Genomic DNA, 20,845 nt, shown 5'->3' on the forward strand with positions numbered 1-20,845 from the left:
ACATAAATAGAAACATTAGAATGATCCCAGAAATTCTTAAACATTCTAGTTTTTATTGATACACTTAGAGAAAAATATCAAAGAAACTCAGCAATAAAACAGATGAAAATACTGAACTTCTGATATCCATATTCCCAACACAACACTAGTACATACAACCTAACCCTACATATGTCTGAGTTCATCCCCTTTAGCATCAATCTCAGTTTCAAGGGCTTTCAGTTCTGCAAGTTTTTCTTTGTGTGCCCTTCTCAGGGCATTGGACTTTGAGAGAAGCTGAGCCATCTTGGAGCCTGCCGTGCCCTCAGCTTGTTCTGCTAGTGTATCTGCCTCCCTGACAAGACAGGCAGACACATCTTCTAAGTTTGTCTTTCTTTTCTTAAGGTCCACCAGACACTGCTCAGCCAGCTTTCTTTTCTGACTCTGAGATTCCTTTTCTTTTCTAATGCGCTCTTGATCAAGAAAGAGTCTGTATTTTGACCGGGCTGCACCCACAGATGCCATAAGTTCCTTGGTAAGGGGGACCTGAGTGACATCCCCATGCATTGTAACAAAGTCACATATGAGCCTTTGTGCAACAATTGTGTCCTGTTGCATGTTTTCGGTCTCCACCTCCTTGTTGATAGAAAATCCCCTTTCAACAGTGGCCTGGCCATGTGAAAGGAGCAGTAACTTCTGGCAAAAACCCCAAGCAGCAGGGTAGGGACCTCTTAATCTCTCATGCAAGAAGGTGTCTAAGCGTCTCTCAAATGGCTGGAAGGCAAGGAATTCTTCATTCCTTGCCTCAGCAGACAGGAACGATTCAAACTGCTGGACAATGGCATCCCCTACAAAAAAGTGTGAGAAAATAAGTCAGTCAAATATGCATAGTCATGACTGAAAAATATTGGCACTCCTGTCTTTTTTCTCTCTGCATTTTTGTATTGTTCCAACGCACATAAAGGAAACGTGTATACTAAAACCTGTATACCTGTGTAAGGTACAAACACTATCTCTAGATAGATAGATAGATAGATACTTTATTGATCCCCAAGGGGAAATTCAGGATTCTCTAAATGTCTACAACAAAAACCTGTATAAAATTATGAAACTTATTCAGTGTATCTAAGCCACTGCACACAGAACAGGTACAGGACCATCAGAAGAGGGAATGACAAAAGTGAAACATCCATGCTAAACCAATACCCTGATAGGACATTGGAAAGTGTCAATTGTCAGAGCAAATGTCTGCAACTAATGGTCTGAATAAAGCCCAATAAAAAAAATCTAAGGATTGTTGAGCATGGTATTCAATCTTTGGTTCATAACCCCTTCCAAACCATTCCTACCAGCAGGTACACCTCCTTTCAGCTGCTTGTTCTTCAGGAATGTCTGGACAAGAGCCTTCATCTGATTTTTGCATCTGTCTGGGTCCCTGAACATGAGAGATGGGTCCAGACACTCCATCTGCCTAACTGTACCATATTTCAATGGGCTCTTCTCCAGTGCTTTTCTGACAATGTTTGAGAGGCCCTGCATACAATCCCTCCTAAATTCAAGGATCCTCAACTCTGCACTTTTACTGTCCTGGACAATAAAACAATACATGTCAGTGATATCAAAATGTAGTTTTAAGTACCACATGGCATGAAGTAAGGGTGTCATGATTTCGATTTTAAATCGAAATCGATCGAAATTAATGCTCAATCTCGATTATCGAATCAAAAAATGGAATTGTCGATGCTGTCACGCCCCCATGTCACGTCAGCTCGGCTTGCCAAGCGGAAAAAAAACAAAAAAAACACAAGTGTTGAAGTGCTGCGAGACGGGCTGCCAACTCTCACGCATTTATGGAACTTTTCACACGCGCTCACGAACAGAAAAATCGCAAAGCAAGGAGGACACGGAGACCAAAAATCTCAGCTCTCAGATTCTGTCAATTTTATTACGAAATTCAAACAATAAATACCGTTTTGGCGCTTGTAAATGTTACGTGACAGATCCCTAGCGCACGTGAAGATGCGATGATCGATCTCTACTAGCTAATAGTAAAGAAAAACACGAACACTGTTAAAAGATACAGTACAGCTTACCGAAATGTATATTCCTTATACATAATATCGATCAATCAGTGTTTTTCATCAGCGTGAAGAGATCAGTAACATAGCTGGAGAACAATTATGTCACATTTACCTCAGGAAAGCCATTTAGCCTAATGACCATAATATAGGCTATAGCACGTAGTTGGCAAGAAAAAAATAGCTATAGAGAGCATTTTGCTAAATATGTGTTCTGTATTACATATTATATTTTTTACTCATATCATTAAATAAAGTTGTTATTATAATAATAAAAAAAACGCATTATATTTAATTAATTTTAACCTTAAATAATAGCCTACTGCCAGCTGATAGGGCTCTCTGTATGTTTACAGCATTAGGTGAGTTTTTTTTTTTTTTTTTTAAGACAAATTAAGCCTATCTTGTGTAGCCTACCTAATATTTATCCAAATAAGTCAATATTAAATCAAATCACAATAATTGAATTGAACTGAAATAATAAAAAAAGTGTAGCTTACCATAAATTGTACCATGTAAACATTATAACATGTTGTCACTAAACCTAATAAAATTCAGTTTAGTTACTAAAATGTTAGTGACAATCACAATACACTTACTGTGATGCAATTTTTTTACAATCAAACAAATCGAGAATCGAATCGAACCGTGACTTTAGAATCGAAAATGTAATCCAATCGAGGATTTGGAGAATCGTGACACCCTTAGCATGAAGTCATAGCATAGGCCAATTATGTGACTTTATGCAATGGGGTCATACAATTTCTTATTTGCTGTGATTGGGATGTCTCAGTAGAATCATACTTGCTTCACATGATCTATGTGAACCTACACTTCATTATGGGGAATCACCATCCAAAATACATTGCTTTAAAGGAGAAAGCAGGCAAAAACATAGGTTCAATATTGTCTGAACGCATGCACAACCTTGGAAATGCACAGCATATCAAACCATTCTTCAATCAAACCTCATACAGTTCACAAATACGTTTAGTATGCTTAGCAAAATTATACTTTCAGCGTACATACTGATAATAAATATCCAAAACTACCAAACACGATACCTTGACTGCTGCCTCAGCACCCAAGCCAATATCAATCTTCTGGGGGAGGAGGAACAAGGTCTTGTCGGACGTATCAAGCTTGGTGAGCTGAAGAGGAGTGATGTCCTGGAGGACCTCTCTCTTCATACAGCGTCTCAGTAGACTCTGTCAGTAGGCAAAAGTACCATTAGCCCATTTAATTTCCTTTTATATTGCACACAATGACATCCTAATTCTCTCATCTAATTCATTAGGATTTCATTAATTTAAGAAGGCACTTACCTGGGCTTACAATAGTAAGTAAATTTTATTTATATAGCACATTTTTCAACATAAATGCCACTACAGGCATACATGTAATAGGAGACTGGCCCTACAACATTTTATATGCAATCCCCAAAATGTGACAAATACTTTGTTATTTTGGACAAAAGCATCACAGATGAATAAATAAACAAATAAAATGATAAGCCCATGCCAACTAATCATAACCATATACCATAAATAATTACCTTAATTAACTCAGCCAGATCTTTGCCAAAGAAAGGCATCACAGGTTCATCGGTCTGGTATTTCTTCATGAACGGATGGAAGGTCCTGGCCAGAGTCATGAAAAAGTGCATCTTCGCTGTCGTAAGGGGATCCTTAATGGCTGCTTCGATGGTGTCAAAAGATGCTGTTTTGGGATTTGGGAGCTGTTTTTTGTGCACAGCGTCCACATACAGCATGAGAGATGGCCAGACTTCCAGCGCCCGTTCAACAACTGGGAGATTTTCAAGCCACCTGTGGCCACAAAATGGCTTGGGAAACAGTGTAGATTTTGTGACTTTTTCGTAGTCCTCCCTCCTTGCAGGAACATTGTGGAAAAGAGTGTGCATGGCCTTTAAAATTTTATCCACATTCCACAACGAAAATCCCACCTTGAAGGAGTTATGAAGTGTGTGGAGTCCACAGCTGCCGACGGACACCAGTTGTGCACCCCCATACTTCTCTGCATGGTCCTGTTGGAGTAGGTCCAAAAGCTTAAAATTCACATTCGGTCCATCCATTGACACTGAAATCAGCCTGCTGCGGTCCAAATGATGCAATGCCTCCTTTTGGAAAATAAGAAAAAAGCTTAAAGATTACATAAATTCAGCTACATGTTAAACTGCAACCTTTCTTCTAGTATGGAGCTGATGCAGATGATAAAACAGACATTTAACAATGGCTACATTACTGAAAGAAATTAACAGAAATTAAAGAGAGGCTGAGGAGCTTCTCTCCACAGTCCTTAACAAAGCATCTAAAATAAATGTAAGTAGGCTAATACTTGAACCTCCCTCTACATTATCTAGCCTATCAATTTGGAACCAATGACTGTAAATGGAACCAACATATTGAAAGCTAAATGTTGAATAAGAATATAAAACTGGCAGGCTGAATATGAATGTGAATCTGGAATGCACTACTCTTTTTTACCCCATGTGCAAACTATGCCTACTGAAAAAATAATTAGGCCTATTTCTAGTGTTAATTTCGTCACCTATTTTTAATTTAGTCTTAGTCTTGTGCCAAATGTCCTTGTTAGTTTTAGTCATATTTAGTCATTTACATATCTTTTTTTGTTAGTCAAGTTTTAGTCGACTAAAAGTCTCATCATTTTAGTCTAGTTTTAGTCAAAAGAAAACTCAAGGTATCTTAGTCAAGTTTTAGTCGACTAAAAGTCTTTTAATTTTAGTCTAGTTTTAGTCAAAAAATAACTCAATATATTTTAGTCTAGTTTTAGTCAAAAAAAATTTAGTCTTTTTTTAAAATAACACATTATTACTGAGATTGTTACTGATAAACATTTCAGTAAAAAAGTGTTTCACATATCTCAAACATTGGTTAAATGTCATAATTATTGTGGACGAATTCTTTCTACGCACACACTAGCCTATTTTATTTCTTGTTATTACATGGCTTGGCTGAATTCCAATGTAGAATGCGGTCTGTTATTTCTTGATAACAGACCGCTGCGAAGTATAACAGACCGTTGCCATGAAAAACAGCGCGTTGCTATGGACGCGGAACGGACTATTTTATTCAGCAGAAGCAATACAAATGTTTTTAAATCAATAAACTTTTAAATCATAATTTTGTGTCAAATTATTGTTTTATTTGGTAGGTAGCAATGTAATAAGCGGGATCCTAACTCGTTCTGAATATTTTAAAGGTGTAACAGCTGATGAAAAAGCAGAGACGATTGTAGACGAAAATGAAGAGAGATTTTATCTTAGTTTTTATTTTATGCAAAACATTTTCGTCTCGTCTTTTTTCGTCAACAATAATGCGTGTTAATTTAGTCTTAGTCAGCGTTTTTGGACAGTGGTGCAGTCTTGCCATCGTCTTGTCTTAGTCATGAAAAAAAAGGTCATTGACGAACATATTTCGTCTCGTCTCGTCTGACGAAATTAACACTACCTATTTCCATAGGCTACAATGGTGCATAGATGTTATAAATCATATACACCATAGGACAATATGCACATTTTACACAATATAGCACACTACATTTTAGCATATTCCCCTAGATGGGGTAGGCCTATGACATGATGTTCAAATGCAGACTTACAAATTGATAAGTATACGTCCGATGCCAATCATCAGTAAAGTAACTTAGGCCATCTCACTTACTTCGATATGCTTCAGGAGGTCCTGCGCTGTCCCATGTCCCATGAACTGAGATCCCATGTATCTCGACCGCACCTCTCCATTGCTCCAGAAACGAACGTGGAGGTCCAGCTGCTTGGATTTGGTGGATGAGTTGAAGCTTTCGTCGAACATCAAGACATACGGTCCGCTAATGGTGTTAATTAGATCTCTCTTGATGAAGTCCGCTATACCAAATCTTGCTATATAAGCGATCTTGTTCGGTCCGCACGTAAACGTTTTCGCAATATTTGAGTCGGGGAACATTGCCTGGAAAACGTCACTAATATTATCGTTACTGTTATATGACATATGTTTTGTCACGGTGTGGAGAATCCAAAGTACCTCCGATTTTGAAGTCTCAGTGGATCCGAAAGTAGCCCGAAGATCAGACCGACTCGACGAAGCTGTAACATTTTTGCCTTGGAGTCCGGAGGGACCAGGCATCGACAATGATGTAGGCCTAGGCAGCTGGGATACCGAACAGAACTGTGAGATGGTTTGACTCTGCTGAAGGTTTTTCATGGCAAGCTGGTGTTTGTCCGCTTTGGCATGAGACTCGAGCGCCTTCACACCCAATGTCCCTAGCTGTAATATCTTCTTGCATATTTTGCAGCGAGCTTCATATCTACTGCTGGGGACAGCTTGTAACCAGCTGCAAAACTCGCCCTTATCGAGCCAAGTCATGTTAAACACACACACACTTCCCCATGATCTTTGAAAACTACGCGCTCGACGACACTGAGCCCTGACTTAACGTTGCACGAATTCGGCGGGCAGGTAGCTAGTGAACCAACTTCCTTCACTTGGCGGGTTACATACCGCCACCTACTTTACAGGAGTTATACCTGCAGTGATCACGCAATGGGATTATCATCATCACGTAGCCTACTAGAAAACAAAACAACCAACTTATTATTAGTTCTACGGCGTTTTATTTTCGGCGGACAACGCTTGAACACAATTAACAAAATGAACGAAGGTAAGAATTTTAAGACTTGGGTAAATTAAATTTAAGACCTAAACTTGTGTTTTTTAGGCTTTTTGAGGCCTTAAATTTAACTTTCTGAATTTAAGTCTTTTTTAGACTTTTTAAGACTCCGCGGGAACCCTGTTATTTGTTCACATGGTTTGGGTAAGATTAGGCTGGGTTATGGCTCAGTTTTGGGGTTTCTGGTTAAAGGGTGGTGTCGATATGGTTAACTTATGGCTGAGAATTGGTACCAATAATAAAACCTTTTTTGGCCCAGTTCAGGGCCAGTTAAAGGTGACTAACTGGCTGAGATTCGGGCCAGTTATGGCCCATGTGTGACCCTTGTCTTTAATCCAGTTCTGGGCCACTTCAGGGCCGTCATTCTTTGCGGTATTTGGGCCGAGGGAAAAGTGATTGTGTGGCCCGGAGCTGGGCCGGAAAAAATTTGCTATGTGGGTGGGTTAGGGCGATCAAAAGAGACGAGGGGCCGAGTTTTAAAATCCTCCGTGGGAGCACCTACGTGTGTAGTCAGCACTTTACCCCAGAGGATATAAGTACATCAGCCAGTGGACGAACCAGGATTAAGAAAGGAGCAACGCCGTCTAGATTCCCCTGGAATGACTGGGGTAAAGGTAGGACACTATTAAGCCTGGTAGTACTTTAAAATAACAATAAATCATAATTTATTACATTATTTACAGTTTACATACAATTATGCTTGTATGAAATAAACGAAGAAAAAAAATTGTGTACATTTTTTTTTTTATACAACTTTTTAATCCATATAAAAACTATAATAAATCATCCTGTTGGCATTTAAATTGCCATTTGTTATAATTGCATTTGTGGTGGTATTATACATACTTTTTGGGTTCTGAGAAATGATTACTAAATATCCATATTGACATTTATGTGTATCTATTTCACATCTCTAGGAAGAGCCTCACAAGCTCGACAGCCGGTTTACCAGGCAATGGCACTGTCTTGAATCCCATGGTACAGTAGTGAGCACTTTGAAACAATAATGCCACAATGTGGTTGCACAGTGCTTTCCCAGCAGAGCAGGTACATGACATGCATTTCACTACCACAGGAACCTCTTTCGCATGAAATGTAACCTGATAATAGAAACATGAAAATAAGTCTTTGCTCACAACAATTTTACATTTATTTGGAGTAATTGAACAAACTTAAGGATTAAAGCAAGTCTATGAACTTTGAACACCAACTTTTTATAACTTATAACACAGAATATTTATCAGCCTTTAATGTCCCCTAACAACCCTCTTCTGTTTTTAAATGTAAGATTGTCATCTAGAGTTTGGCGCCACACACTCATTGACACCAGGCTGAGAAACACACTGAACCACAATGGAACTTTGTGGGATACTGCAAAGTCTGCAACCGCAGCAGAACATGAAAATCAGAAAAACCTGAAGATGATGAGCCTCCTCATTTTTCCTCATGGACCTGTGACAACGCCCTCTCACTGTCACCTCATCGACAACTACATTCGAAACTATTCCAATGCAATGTTTTGGTGAAAGGGCACAACATTGACCATGAATGCGTTACTGACTTTTATCTAACAATACACAATCTATAGCAAAGTAATAATATCAGTAATAAACATGATTGCAACAAGGGTTTGCAGGTCTGTATTACAGTAAATTAATCAAGAATATGGACTTTCACTGCATAAGAGAAAGCTAACAACTAGCAGCTACCGTTATCCTAACTCCTCCGCTAACGTAAGTTCGGCGGGACAATACAAAATGCTTACCTTCATATGCAAACAGGTACTGCTCAATGAAGAATTTGTATCCTTTATCAAGTTTGGAACGTGTGGTGAGTGAAAATTTGTCTGCAAGACGATGTACATCATCCAGATGTATTTCTGGCAGGTGTTGAAGGGACTGAGTAAACTCCATAGCGTAGCGTTATGCTGGCGGCGGAAGTAAACATACACTGCTTTGAGTCAGAACGGAAGTTGCGTGACGTCGTGTGAAAAGGGCCTAAGTCCCTCCCCTTCCGGTTGACCACCATGGGACCTTACTTCGGAAAAATATTGTATGGTAGTCAATGGCGCGAGACAACAAATATTTTGATCTCGTTTGAATTGTGCCCTGAATTACACATATGATGTTTGTCAATTTAAAATATACATTTTAAAGTCAAGAAAGTCGCAGTTTGATGTAAAACTGTTGAGGTATAAGACTGAAAATACGTAATTACAGAGACTACAAACCCAAAAGGCGCACGTGTGACGTCATACCTTTTCTCTCAATGAATGAAGCTAACTTTACTGAAGCTAACGTCTGTCTGTTTCTATAGTCTTACGTTATAATCGTAACATTACGCCGTCATGCCTGAGCGTTTTGTACCAGACTGCACACATATGAGCAACGGATCTTATGACGTACATAGTGCGAGACGAGAGATGTAGTTCATTGAGCGATTTTCACATAAAACTAAATGTTACTCTTAATAATTATTATAATTATCTTTTAAATTGACAAACATCATATGTGTGATTCAGGGCACAGTTCAGACGGAATAAAAAGATAAGTTGTCTCTCGCCATTGACTACCATACATATTTTTCCGAAGTAAGGTCCCATGAGCCGGAAACAGAGGGGAGGGACTTAGGCTCTCTATAGGAACGTGGCCCCGCCCATGACACAATTTTCACAGTGAAAGCAAAATCCTGACACAAGAGCAAGAAATTGCATCGAGAGCAAAGAAAAGCGTTTTGAGAGAAACACTTTTTTTTTTTTTTAGAGATAATGTTTTCACACTGATAGCAAAAAATATATATTTGAGAGTTTTTTTCAAAGTATTTTGAGAGAGATTTTTTTTCTTATATTTTTTTATGTTCTATGACAAAATACTTTCTCTCAAAACTTTTTTTAGTATCAAATATTATTATTTTTGCTATTGGTATGGAAACTTTTTCTCTCAAATATTATTTTTTTCCTCTCAGATCATTTATTTTCTCGCATGTTATAAAGACACAATTCTAGCTCCATACAAGCAACAAGACACATTTGAATATTTGAAAATTTGAATATCAAACTCGGTCAAAACAACTGCAACATGTTCCTCTAGGGGGCAGTAATACCGCACACACTCTTTAGGAGGCTTTTTAAGATTTTTCCCAATTGTTGCTTTTTAATAACACCTGTTGTGCTGTAGTTTTATGAATAACACAAACACAAAATTGTTCTTCTATTAACAAGTAACAACACAACATTTGAAGCTGAGTTAGAACACTTTATTTATTTTCAATGAGCTTATGTCTTTCTTTGAATATCAATAGCATACCTTGTGCTGCGATTCTGTGAATAAAGACAATGTTCATCAAAATGTTCTTCAAGGAACCAGCAACAAACCCCTATATTCAGAAAAAAGTATTTTTTACACAAATGTACAAAAATGTATTTTACACACATTTATTTGCACATCTGAATCTCAGTAGCAATGTTTTTGCATCACTTATGACAGTTAAACAAACTGAAAGCAGTTATTTAGTTATTTTAACAATATAACACACTATTTAAATTTTGGGATTGAATATTAAGGTTTTTACTCAAAATGTAAAACTTCTTTGTCTTAATAACATTACTATTACCACTAATTTTATTTTGACTAACTTTTTTTTTTGCTACATACCATGGGATTAATCAATGCATGCTGATGAATAATGTATAACAATAATAATTAATCTGCATACCCTAGTTTTGCACTGATGTAAAAAGACTGACAGTGACACATTAAGTCATGTTAGCAAAATGTTTTAATCTTTTAACTCTTAAAAAAAAAACTATTAAAAAAACATGCATGTTCTTTAATGTTTGATTATAATTTTACTGTCTTCACATAGGGATGGGAATTGATAAGATTTTATCAATAATAATGCCACTGACGATTCTTATTATCGATCCAATTCTTTAACGATTCTCTTATCGATTCTTGATAGCTCTGTGTGGAAAAATGTAGTCATATGCTTTAAAAAAACAACAAGTGGTTTTATTTATTTTAAAGGTTAAGCTTGAGTTAGCAAACTGTACTTTTTATATAATTTATGTAATAAATAGAACGTTATTGTAAAGTGTTACTGATTAGTTATACACCGATTCAGACGTCTCCTGAGTTCACTGTTTGAAAGATCAGTTGTTTTAACCATTCATTAAAATTAATCGGTTCAAAGGAGTCATTAGTTCGCGAATTGGACGTGTCGTGCGCGTTGTGTGATTATCCCAGCAGTTAGGACATGGACATTTAAGATTTGTGTCAACATAGAAAACATTTCATCACTATATAGTTGTATTACGTTTAATTAAAGTGTTGTTTTATGTCAGCTGAATGTCCGGAACGCTTTTCAGAGAAGATAAGTAAACTTATTTAGCACAATTTACACCCAGAAGTAATTCAGGAAAAAAAAAAAAATCTCCGAATGCTCCACATGAAACTTTGGTCTTCCGACCTTTTACCACCGTGTCGATTTATTTTGATTAATATGTGCGAGGGAGAGAGCAACACAGCGCCTAGTTTGGAGACGGTTAAGTCGTTTACACAGAGAGTGCGCGCGCGCGCGACCGGCTCTCTCTCTCTCGTTCTTTCAGTTAAACATACGCCCTGTGACACACGCAGCCGTTCATCTACATTACTCGCCGATCAAATAAGACTTTGGCGGGACAAAAATTCACTTTGGCGGGCGCTAAAACAAGTTCAATGCAGGAAAATTCATGCGTGAATTTCCATTAGACTCGCACGGGCGTCTCATCTAATGGCGAGCTCAGTTGACGCTGTGTGCTTCAAGATTCTGACGCAAGTGCTAAGATTCCAATTGGCCAAGAGAAAAAGTGCTAAGATTCCGATTGGCCCAGAGAAATGTCAATTATAAGAATTATCCAATAATGTTTCGCAATTTTAGCCTGCATGGCAGTTACTGTGGGAAACAATACCCTGCGAAAACGGCGATTGTCGCCGAAAAGCGACAAGTTTGCAGGTATGAAACCAGCACTATAGGAACTACTCGTGACGTTAGTGTACGCTTATTGACCGAACGCACGAGGAGCACCAGCACCCGCCATTTTTAAAACTGCTAGAAGGTAAACACACAGATTATAGCCTATATATTTACTCCATAAACTAACTATACAAACATGGAAAACAGTGATAGATGGGTCTCTAAACCTTTATGCTGAAGAGAAAATCCAACGCAACTTGACCAAGCCAAACATGATTATGTTTATCTGCCCAGCTAGCAACACTGGACATCAACCACACGACATAGGCTAATAACCTTTTTTTCATATACTGTCTACTTTCTATAACAGTTCTATCTAATAACATATTAAACAGTACTGTTAGACAGATCGCTAACTAATAAACACAGAGAATGCAAGCATTGTTTGCTCTGGCGTTCTCAGCGCCGCCAAAATAAAGGTCCGTCGCGCCGTCAAAATAAAAGTCACCGTGCTTGCGTCACTCCCTTACCCCTCCTACCAGTTACTGTGGCCACTTGGCCAGTGCGAACGCAAACAGCAAAACCGAGTTTGGGGGAGAGTAGTTCTTAGAACTGTTTAGAAGTGGACAGTTCCTAGAACTAAGTTCCTGTAACTACTTGGTCGGAAAGCGGCTGACCATATGACAGCTTAAAATGCTATCTGATCTAATCAAACAAACATACTAGACAAACTATATAATTAAATATAAACTCTTTTTTGAGTTTTGACTATGAACACAAGACAACACAGCTATACAACATAGTTCAAAAGATATTAAGAATTAGTAATTTCGGAACATTCTCAATAGAATTCATAAAAGTATAGAATAGCATAATTCTAATAGGGCTCATTGTAACGCAGTGTGACAACATGCCCCACCTGCACAACTGGGATTTAAACCCTGCTAGTGTCTTCTGCTAGTTAGCAAAGCATTAAATAACTATATCAACTGTTAAATAACATATTGGTTTAAAGATTAAAATAATATCAGATTTGTCTAATTTTAAATAAACACAAAAAATAGAGATGAAAAATTAACTTACCATAAATTTACCATACAGAAAACGTTTTTCAAGTGTAAGTACTTTACAAAACACTTTTTGTTTCTTTGTGGTTAAATTGTATTTGTTTAACATCATATAAGTAAACGATTGACTTGTTAAAAGTTTAAATAATGTAAATCAAGTGTACAATTTTGTTAATTGGCTGCAAAATGACAATTTTATCATTATTATTACCAAACAGAACGAGCTAATGCCTGTCAGCTAATTAACACTGTTTTCTTTAAACAACGACATTTGTTGTTTCTCAGTTAAATGAGATAGTTACAAAACTTTTATTTTTTATTTTACAACGATTTGCATTTTTATTTCTCCTTTACCAGTGTTGATATGTAATATGTGCTGGCTACATAGCAAGCTAACGTTACTGTTATCAAGTGTACCTCAACTTGTCCATGTAACATTAATATTAATATAATAATATAGATTGACCATGGTTCATCACTAATGTTAAATTCTGTGTTGATTTTGCAGGGGGCTGATGAACATACTGTGTTCTTATAGAGTGGAGAGTGGCTAATGAAAAAGAGGAAAGAAAAGAAAGAGAGTGACGAGAGCATGAGGAGAGACAAGAACAGGAGGCCAGAGAGAGAGAGGGGAAAGATTCCTTCAGCTTTCAGAAATAATTGCTATAAAAAAATAATAATAAAGAAAACAAATGTTACACACTGTGGGCCTCATTTATCTGAGAGTAGGCATCTCATTTTTTGAGTAAAAAAAACTTTATTTTTGAATAATTTTTGGAAAAATAAAAAAAAACCTGAAGAAAATTGGCACTGTTGATCACACTAGTGTACTTTAATTTTTCACCAGGAATTTTGTTTTGAAAAACTTTTATTTTGTACAATATGGCACAGAGTTACACTTGTGGTGTTCCACTGGGCCATTGAGGGCCATTGTGGGCCATTGTTTCAATGGGCCATTGAAAGTGAATGGGAGAGACCAATGCAAACAATGAATGGAACAACACAAAATAGGTATCATTTTAAAGTTTAGAATCTCAGCTTTTTAATGCATCACTTTGATCAACTCCTAACGAGAGCTGAGTTATCACTCTAAAACAGAGCTGGCCACCTAGCTGCGAAATAAATAATAATATTTTTCAAAACTATTACCTTGATCAACTTAAAATAGGTGTCATTTGAAAGCTTAGAGTCTGAAATTTACAATGAATGTAGCCAATTTGATAAACTCCTAAGTAGTGCTGAGTTATTTGCTGATAAATAGAAAAAAAATTATATTATTAATTTAGTTTGGAGAAGCTAAATAGCTATTTAAATGCTATGCTAACTAGATGCTAATATACCCTATCCTGATCAGTTTCAATACTCGCAATTCCAACTCCTGACTCGCTGGTTTTGATGAAACAAGATGTTTTTATACCATGGACTGCCAAGGGCGTGGTGAGCTAGTACCAAGGGTGTGGTGTGCTGGTACCTGCTTATATCACGCAGTACCACAACATCCAATAGGAAAATTCAACTGCAGTAGCCACCGTTCAACCTGAAGAGGGCAGCACTCAGACGTTTTTACACCATATATTGTAGAATTAAAACACTTTATACCCATAGACAGTAATATTGGACAATATTAGCCGACCCAGATTCCGCCCAGATTCTCGAGTGCTCAACCGATGGATACTTTTCTACCCCAGGAGGCCACGCGAGAGGATACGTCATAATCGAACATCGCGGAGATCAGCGACGCGGGTGCTTTCAAATGTGAGTAAACACGTTTCCTGGGGCCTGTTTCAGAAAGGAGGTTCAACCAACTCTGAGTTGACTTACCCTGAGATGGGAAACTCTGAGTTTTTGGTTACAGAACAGCTGAAATGAGTTAGTTCAATCAACTCTGAGTTGACTGACTCTGAGTTAAGCGCGTGCACCACAACTATAAAAAGCCATTATCAATGGAGTGCAGATATTATGAGTCACCATGGCAACAGCACCAGACAAAAAAAGGTCTGCATATTTCTCACCAGCAGAACTGGATGTGCTTCTGCAAGCATATGGAGAGTACGAACACATATTATTATTATTATTATTTTTTAAATATCGGTTGCAGCAGTGAAGGACAGAGAGTTGGCTAGGGAGAAAATAGTTGCTTGAGTCAATGCGTAAGTTTACATTTTAATTACTATTATACAGTGTTGGGTGTAATTAATTACCAAGTAATCTAAATACTGTAATTTAATTAAAGGGATTACTCTTAATTCTTCTGTAATTCACTTTGGTCAATTCAAGAATAGTTCATGCAATTGTATATTGTTTATTTGAAAGCATTAAAAGTGCAGTTTCTTGTCTCTCCTTGTATTGTTCAAGTGGTTGAGGTTGATATGGGATTTAGTAATAAGTAGACCAATATTTTCTAACGATAGTAATCATTACATTAATCTAATTACACTGTTGAAGATGTAGTTGAAGATTTGTAGTTAGTAATTAATAACTATTTTAGAGTAACTTACCCAACTGTTATAATATCAGAGGTGAAACTGGAAGAACAGTATGTTATTCAACCTAATTTAAATTTTCATGTAGGTGCAATCCTGCAGGTATTAAAAGAACATGGCAGCAGCTGAAAATTAAATATAAAAACATAATTCAATCAGGTAAGGTTTGAGCATATCATGGGTGTAGGCTACCTGACTTTACAAACATTTTACATATTAAAGCAACACCATGTAGTTTTTCAACCTTCATAATATATTTCCAAGACTCTTGTGATGGTACATCAACTTACAATAGGCTGAATGACACGTCTGCCATAGCCTGACGGGGTCTGTATCGCTTTTACTAGCACTACGGAACTTTGGGGTTCGGGTAGTAACCCGAGCACAAAAAGAACTACAAAATTCGACTGCGTTACGGCATACCTCACTTCCCCTTCCCCCATTTCCTCAAATTCGGACGTGAGAGCCCAACTAGCGTTTGTTTGCTGGCTGGTATAGCGTGTTTATGTTGTTGTCATGGCTGAAGCAGCAACGAAACCGAAGAAGGCAAAGGTTTTGTCGGAGGAGACTAGGAAGAGAAAAGGGGAGAGTGACAAAATCAAAGGCTGGACGAGGATCAAAGGCTCGCTGGTGTGAGCTAAAAGAGGAGGAGGGGTGCCCAACCGATGCTGACTTGGCTGTCATGCTGTTGGACTAGTAAGTATATTGACAAAAAAAACGGCGTGTACAAGTTTGGTAGGGGCTACATTCTTGCAAGTAAATAATACATGATTAGACGGACAAAATCATCTTTTAGGCTAACTAGCCTAATGACTGCAGGCTGATAGTCATGTTTGTTTATTTATTTTTCTGGTGAAAGTGTCTTGCTTCAGGCTATAATGCAAATCGATTTTTCAACTTTGCAGATTCATCTATGGTAGCTTGATATTATAATATTGACGATATATGGCTATTACCTACCAAACAAACATTGAATTGAATTAGCATATCCATTCTGTAAAACAGTAGCCAATAGGCTACTATAATGACGCTGTCTTGTAAACGTGAGCTACGCGATCTTTTGGCGTTTGAAAAAAATAAAACCCATGAAATTATATTCATATGCTGAAATACTGTACCTGGGACATTTCATGCAAGACATTTCACACGCAACGCGGGCAGTCTGCCCAAGACGTGAGAACTCCTTCTGCAGAGTTCGGGGGTATCAGCTTGTCAACAAATGCACGTGTATCCCCTGGTGTAACCATGGCAGATTTTACGACAGTAGTAGAAGACAATACTTGGGCCTTCATAAAGTGTAAGAGGTTTACAAATGTGTTATTTTTTATATAGGCTATTTTTGATATTTCCATTTATTTTACTTTGGGTTGGGTTTTTTGTTGGTCCCAACAGATTCTGATGGTAATATCTGTCTTTTGGAACCTCCTGTCCCAACAGAACCCCAGGCAGTTGTAAGCAGCCTACTCAATACACCAGAAATTATGACAAATAGTGTTATAAAGTGTACTCAACCAAATGCTCATCTTCACAGGACAATGGGGATAAAGAGTTTATGCTGCCACAGAGAGGCCTACAGAGGTAATGTTAATATTATGTGTCTACACATCAAACAATCTACACATTCAGATTTTTTCACATTTTTATATGGAGTAGCCTATATAATCTAAGTTTAAATCTAAGTATAAACGGGTATTCTTATCTCTCTCCCCACCCCCAGAGTGTGGAAGAACAGCAGGAGGAGGGTCCATCAACTTCTGGTGCACAGATGAACACAGTTCAGTGATTTTCAGTAAATGCCACAGTTTAATTCTGTAGAATTTGTTTAGAACTACATTATGTATCTCTAATACTGTATTTTCAGTTGCCAGTTAAGGAGTTATATAGACTTCATCTTATTAAAAAAAAAATAGAAAAAAAACAGCAGTAAAAACAGCAATGAATAAATTTACTGAAAGAATGAATGAGGTGTTTAAACACAGCTTCCTCTTTAAAAAAGAAGAGGAGACCGAAAGAAACTGAACTCCCGACCAGGGGTGCGTTTCCCGTACAACTATATAGCTCGCTGCTTAACTACCATAGTACAATGCATCGTTGGAGAAATCAACTAGCTAGTCACGACTGTTTCCCGAAACCGTATGTCGCAAAGTATCGTTCAACCACGTTGGTTTATGACGTTGGTTTATGAGGGGGGTTGTAATGCATAGATTTAAATATTGGGGGGGTTATCTCCCCCCCAACCCCCCCACAAACTATGCCCCTGATTCAGTCTACATCTCATGTAAACTAGAAACTCTTCTTCTAACGACAGCTCGAGAGCTGTCGTTCCAACCACACAAGTTTGCGATGCTGTTTGCGAACGTTCGTTGGAACGATGGTTTCGGGAAACACCAAATCGTTGAACTATGCTGATAACGACGGAACTTGCGACCATAGTTGGCTAACGATGCTTTCGGGAAACGCACCCCAGGTTAGGTTCACAGAGAAGGTTACCATGGTAACTGATATTAGGGTATTTTAGGGATCTTAATAAAATATAAAGTAAGATCATTTTGTTACTTCTAATACAATCAAATGACATTGTGCTGTTAAAATGACTGCTTTTGTATAATGTTTGTGCATTTTTGTAGGATCTGAAATGTCAGCAGACTGGTGTGAGCACTGAGGATGAGGAGCCCAGAGCTGAATCCTGGAAATAGTGCCATGGATGAGACCCTCCATCACTCCACCAGCCCTTATGAGACCCTCCATCGCTCTACCTGCTCTTATTGCCTCAGATTGTGAAGCACAGCACAGCACACAACAACCTCCGGCACGAAGGCACAGCTCACCTTGGGTGGTCGGCTGATTCATCAGAATAAAGCTGCACAATGAGAACCGCTGTGTTGAGATGGCAGGGGTTCACCGCCTGTAAATACATGATTGTAGTTTGAATAGTTTCATGTGTTGTTGACTTGTATATGCATTTGTTTAATGATGGTTACTTTTATTTGTTCTTTTACTAATTTATTCATGTTTCTTATTGTTGTTGGTAAATAACATATAATTATTTAATTAATGCATTAATTTATTGCTTGACTGAAAATTTAAATGTGTTAACTGCATTTATCTAGAGTGTATTCATGCATAGCTATGTCATATGAAAAATTATTAAAATGTATTAAAAAACAAATTACATTTTGCTTGTTTTATTAAATTATATAATTTTCAGTAAAACAAAGGTAATATAATTAAGTATTGGCCAACATTTATCATTATTATTGTGTGTAAGTTTTGGGGTGGGCTAGCAATACAATTTGTTCTGGGGTAATATTAATTTTTAAGGAGTGATACTTACATTTTTCGAGTATAAAATCCAACAGTTTTCTCCAAAGGCGAGATCTTCGAGCAGCTGCCCGTCTCTTTTGTGCAGACATTACAAACGCTTTGGAAAACCATTATAGGTAGGGCTGTCGAGTTACTGATGTTGTGAGGTGTTAATGCACCTGCCGCTCATATCATTTTTTTATTGCCAAACTTAGTTACATACAAGATCAGGGAAAGATACCATGGTTGTATATTTAACAATGAACAATCATAATGAAAAAAAAATTAAATAACAAATATAATGGGTTTGCATAAATCATAATATGAGATTTTATACACAGGAAAAAAGAACAATGACGTTAAATATCTTTAAATAATTCATCATAATACTTTAAAAAATAGATTTATTTTTTTGTTGTTATTTGTTAGCCTGAGGGATGAAACCAGAGGTAAATTCAACAAGAAAAGGAGGGAAATATAAAGGAGATTTAAGCCACTTTTGCTTGTGGGTGAAAAATTGTGTATAAAATAAAGAAATTAACAACATATTCAAGAGATGACGAATTTGGGTTTTCGTAATAAAAATAATATCGTTAAGGATACAACTGGGTCACATTAGTAGCCTAGGGATTAAAATATAACTTAAATCAACCCTAAATGTATTCACAAAATAAATGGGCAGCTGTTTCTTCAACAAGACACAAAATGAGCAAATGTCGTCAATATCAAGATATTTACAGTTAGATGAGTAAAACCTGTCGCTCATATCATAGTTGTTGCGCTTGTGATAACGTTGTAGGTCACATGAAAACGTCAACATGGCGGATGATGTACGGCTCGCATTCATACTTAACGAGATCTGGCTATAAAGTACCTACTCTTTTAGCGCTCGTTAAGTGAGTACTTATTGAAATTAAGTACCTACTCAGTGAGTATGCGGTTTTGGACGGGAAGAGATGAGTACCACCTAGACAGGACCTGAAAAGATGGCCGCCACGATGCCATGATGATTGATGACGATGTTTTTTTTTTAACACGTATATCGTAAATATGATGGTGTGTACGCTTAAAACCATAGACTGTAAAAAAAGAAAAAGAAAAAAAAAAGAAAATGGCGCACAGGCAGTGCAATGTCTACCTCTCGGGTGGGAGATGGGAGAGTAAAAATATGTTATTGAATTTGGAAAAACAGCAACATCCAGATGCCCTTATATATCTCTCTTATATGTATATATATATAAATACCATACACTACATCCTTATGCATCGCTTTCTGCCAGGACTTTTACGTGCTTTTCCCAAGCCACTGAAGTGACGTCGACGTCCGGGTGAGCAGTAGCATGAGCCGTCAGGCAAGTGTTATTTAAATAAACTCCTGATGTACTTACAAACTTTCCAATGCCTCATTTTATGAGTACAGAACCTATTTGTACCACTGTATAAGTTTGGTACCATTCTGGGCATTATTAGTGGGATAATTTACGAGATACATCCTTGGATCCATTAGCGCCTGCACTAAGCCATCTGGCTGATTTCTCTAAATAAGCTCTAACTTTAATAAAATGACACAACCCTGTCTCTTTTTGTTAAATTTCAGTTTTATTGATCAATAATAGCCATTATAAAAGTATAAGTAGCCTAAAAGGTATAAGAAGCTATACAAGTCAAGAAATAAAGTAAGTTTAACGATTCTGTCAAACATAAGTCAGCAGGCTACAACGTTAAATAGCCTAAATAAATATATAAAGTTACGAAACTTCACTTTGCCCTCAGCCAAAACGATTTGCCAGGTAACAAATTTTAGATTAATCAGACCAAAGATCGCCCGTTAGATATACACAAGATTAATTAGGCCTATATCTCATGTTTAACCACTAGTCTAAAGACATCATTATGAAGGTAAAAGAGTAGCAAAACTCGAGAGCACGTGTTGTGAATTTGAGAACTTGTACAATAAATATTCGTACTTGTATGTGAACATTTACACTCACAGCTCCAATGTGAAAACCTGTAAAATAAAAATCTGAAGTTGAATGTTGAAATTTGCACTCGCAGACAATAGTCACAAACCTGTATTCTGAATTTGAAGCTGCAGACAAGTAGTCACAAATGTGTAAAATGCCATTCACAGAAATACAATGACAGACACAAACTTGTAATCTATATTTGCATTTAATCTTACATTCACATTCGCAGTACAAGCTCAATTAGGCACTTGCAACTTCTCAAATCTGTCACTGCAATTTCAAATTTCGCGCCTTGACTTTTGCTACTC

At 37.3% G+C, this 20,845-nt stretch overlaps 1 protein-coding gene and 1 long non-coding RNA gene across 2 annotated transcripts; one reads left to right on the forward strand and one right to left on the reverse strand.

Annotated features, from left to right (window-relative positions):
* Window positions 1-585: 585 nt before the first annotated feature.
* LOC311083413 (uncharacterized protein) lies at window positions 586-8,680 on the reverse strand. Its single transcript, XM_084114903.1, has 6 exons — window positions 8,530-8,680; window positions 5,759-6,244; window positions 4,021-4,194; window positions 3,613-3,900; window positions 3,122-3,265; window positions 586-827 (listed from the first exon to the last, which is right to left on the reverse strand). The coding sequence occupies exons 1-6, from the start codon at window positions 8,629-8,631 to the stop codon at window positions 735-737; spliced, it is 1,287 nt and encodes a 428-aa protein (XP_083971029.1). The 5' UTR covers window positions 8,632-8,680; the 3' UTR covers window positions 586-734.
* A 7,914-nt stretch (window positions 8,681-16,594) lies between these two features.
* Window positions 16,595-18,030, forward strand: LOC311083416. Its single transcript, XR_014606290.1, has 4 exons — window positions 16,595-16,718; window positions 16,799-16,845; window positions 16,985-17,041; window positions 17,895-18,030. It is a non-coding gene; the product is annotated as an uncharacterized lncRNA (long non-coding RNA).
* The last annotated feature ends 2,815 nt before the right edge of the window (window positions 18,031-20,845 follow it).

The sequence above is a fragment of the Abramis brama genome, assembly GCF_963993115.1.
Source record: "Abramis brama genome assembly, chromosome: 5".
Taxonomy (NCBI): domain Eukaryota; kingdom Metazoa; phylum Chordata; class Actinopteri; order Cypriniformes; family Leuciscidae; genus Abramis; species Abramis brama.

Coding starts and splice junctions, on each gene's coding strand:
- LOC311083413 (XM_084114903.1), bottom strand. CDS start 8,631: ATGATGTACATCGTCTTGCAGACAAATTTTCACTCACCACACGTTCCA. Junction 4,195..5,758: donor ACCTCCTGAAGCATATCGAA/GTAAGTGAGATG, acceptor ATTTTCCAAAAG/GAGGCATTGCATCATTTGGA. Junction 3,901..4,020: donor CACTTCATAACTCCTTCAAG/GTGGGATTTTCG, acceptor CTGTTTCCCAAG/CCATTTTGTGGCCACAGGTG.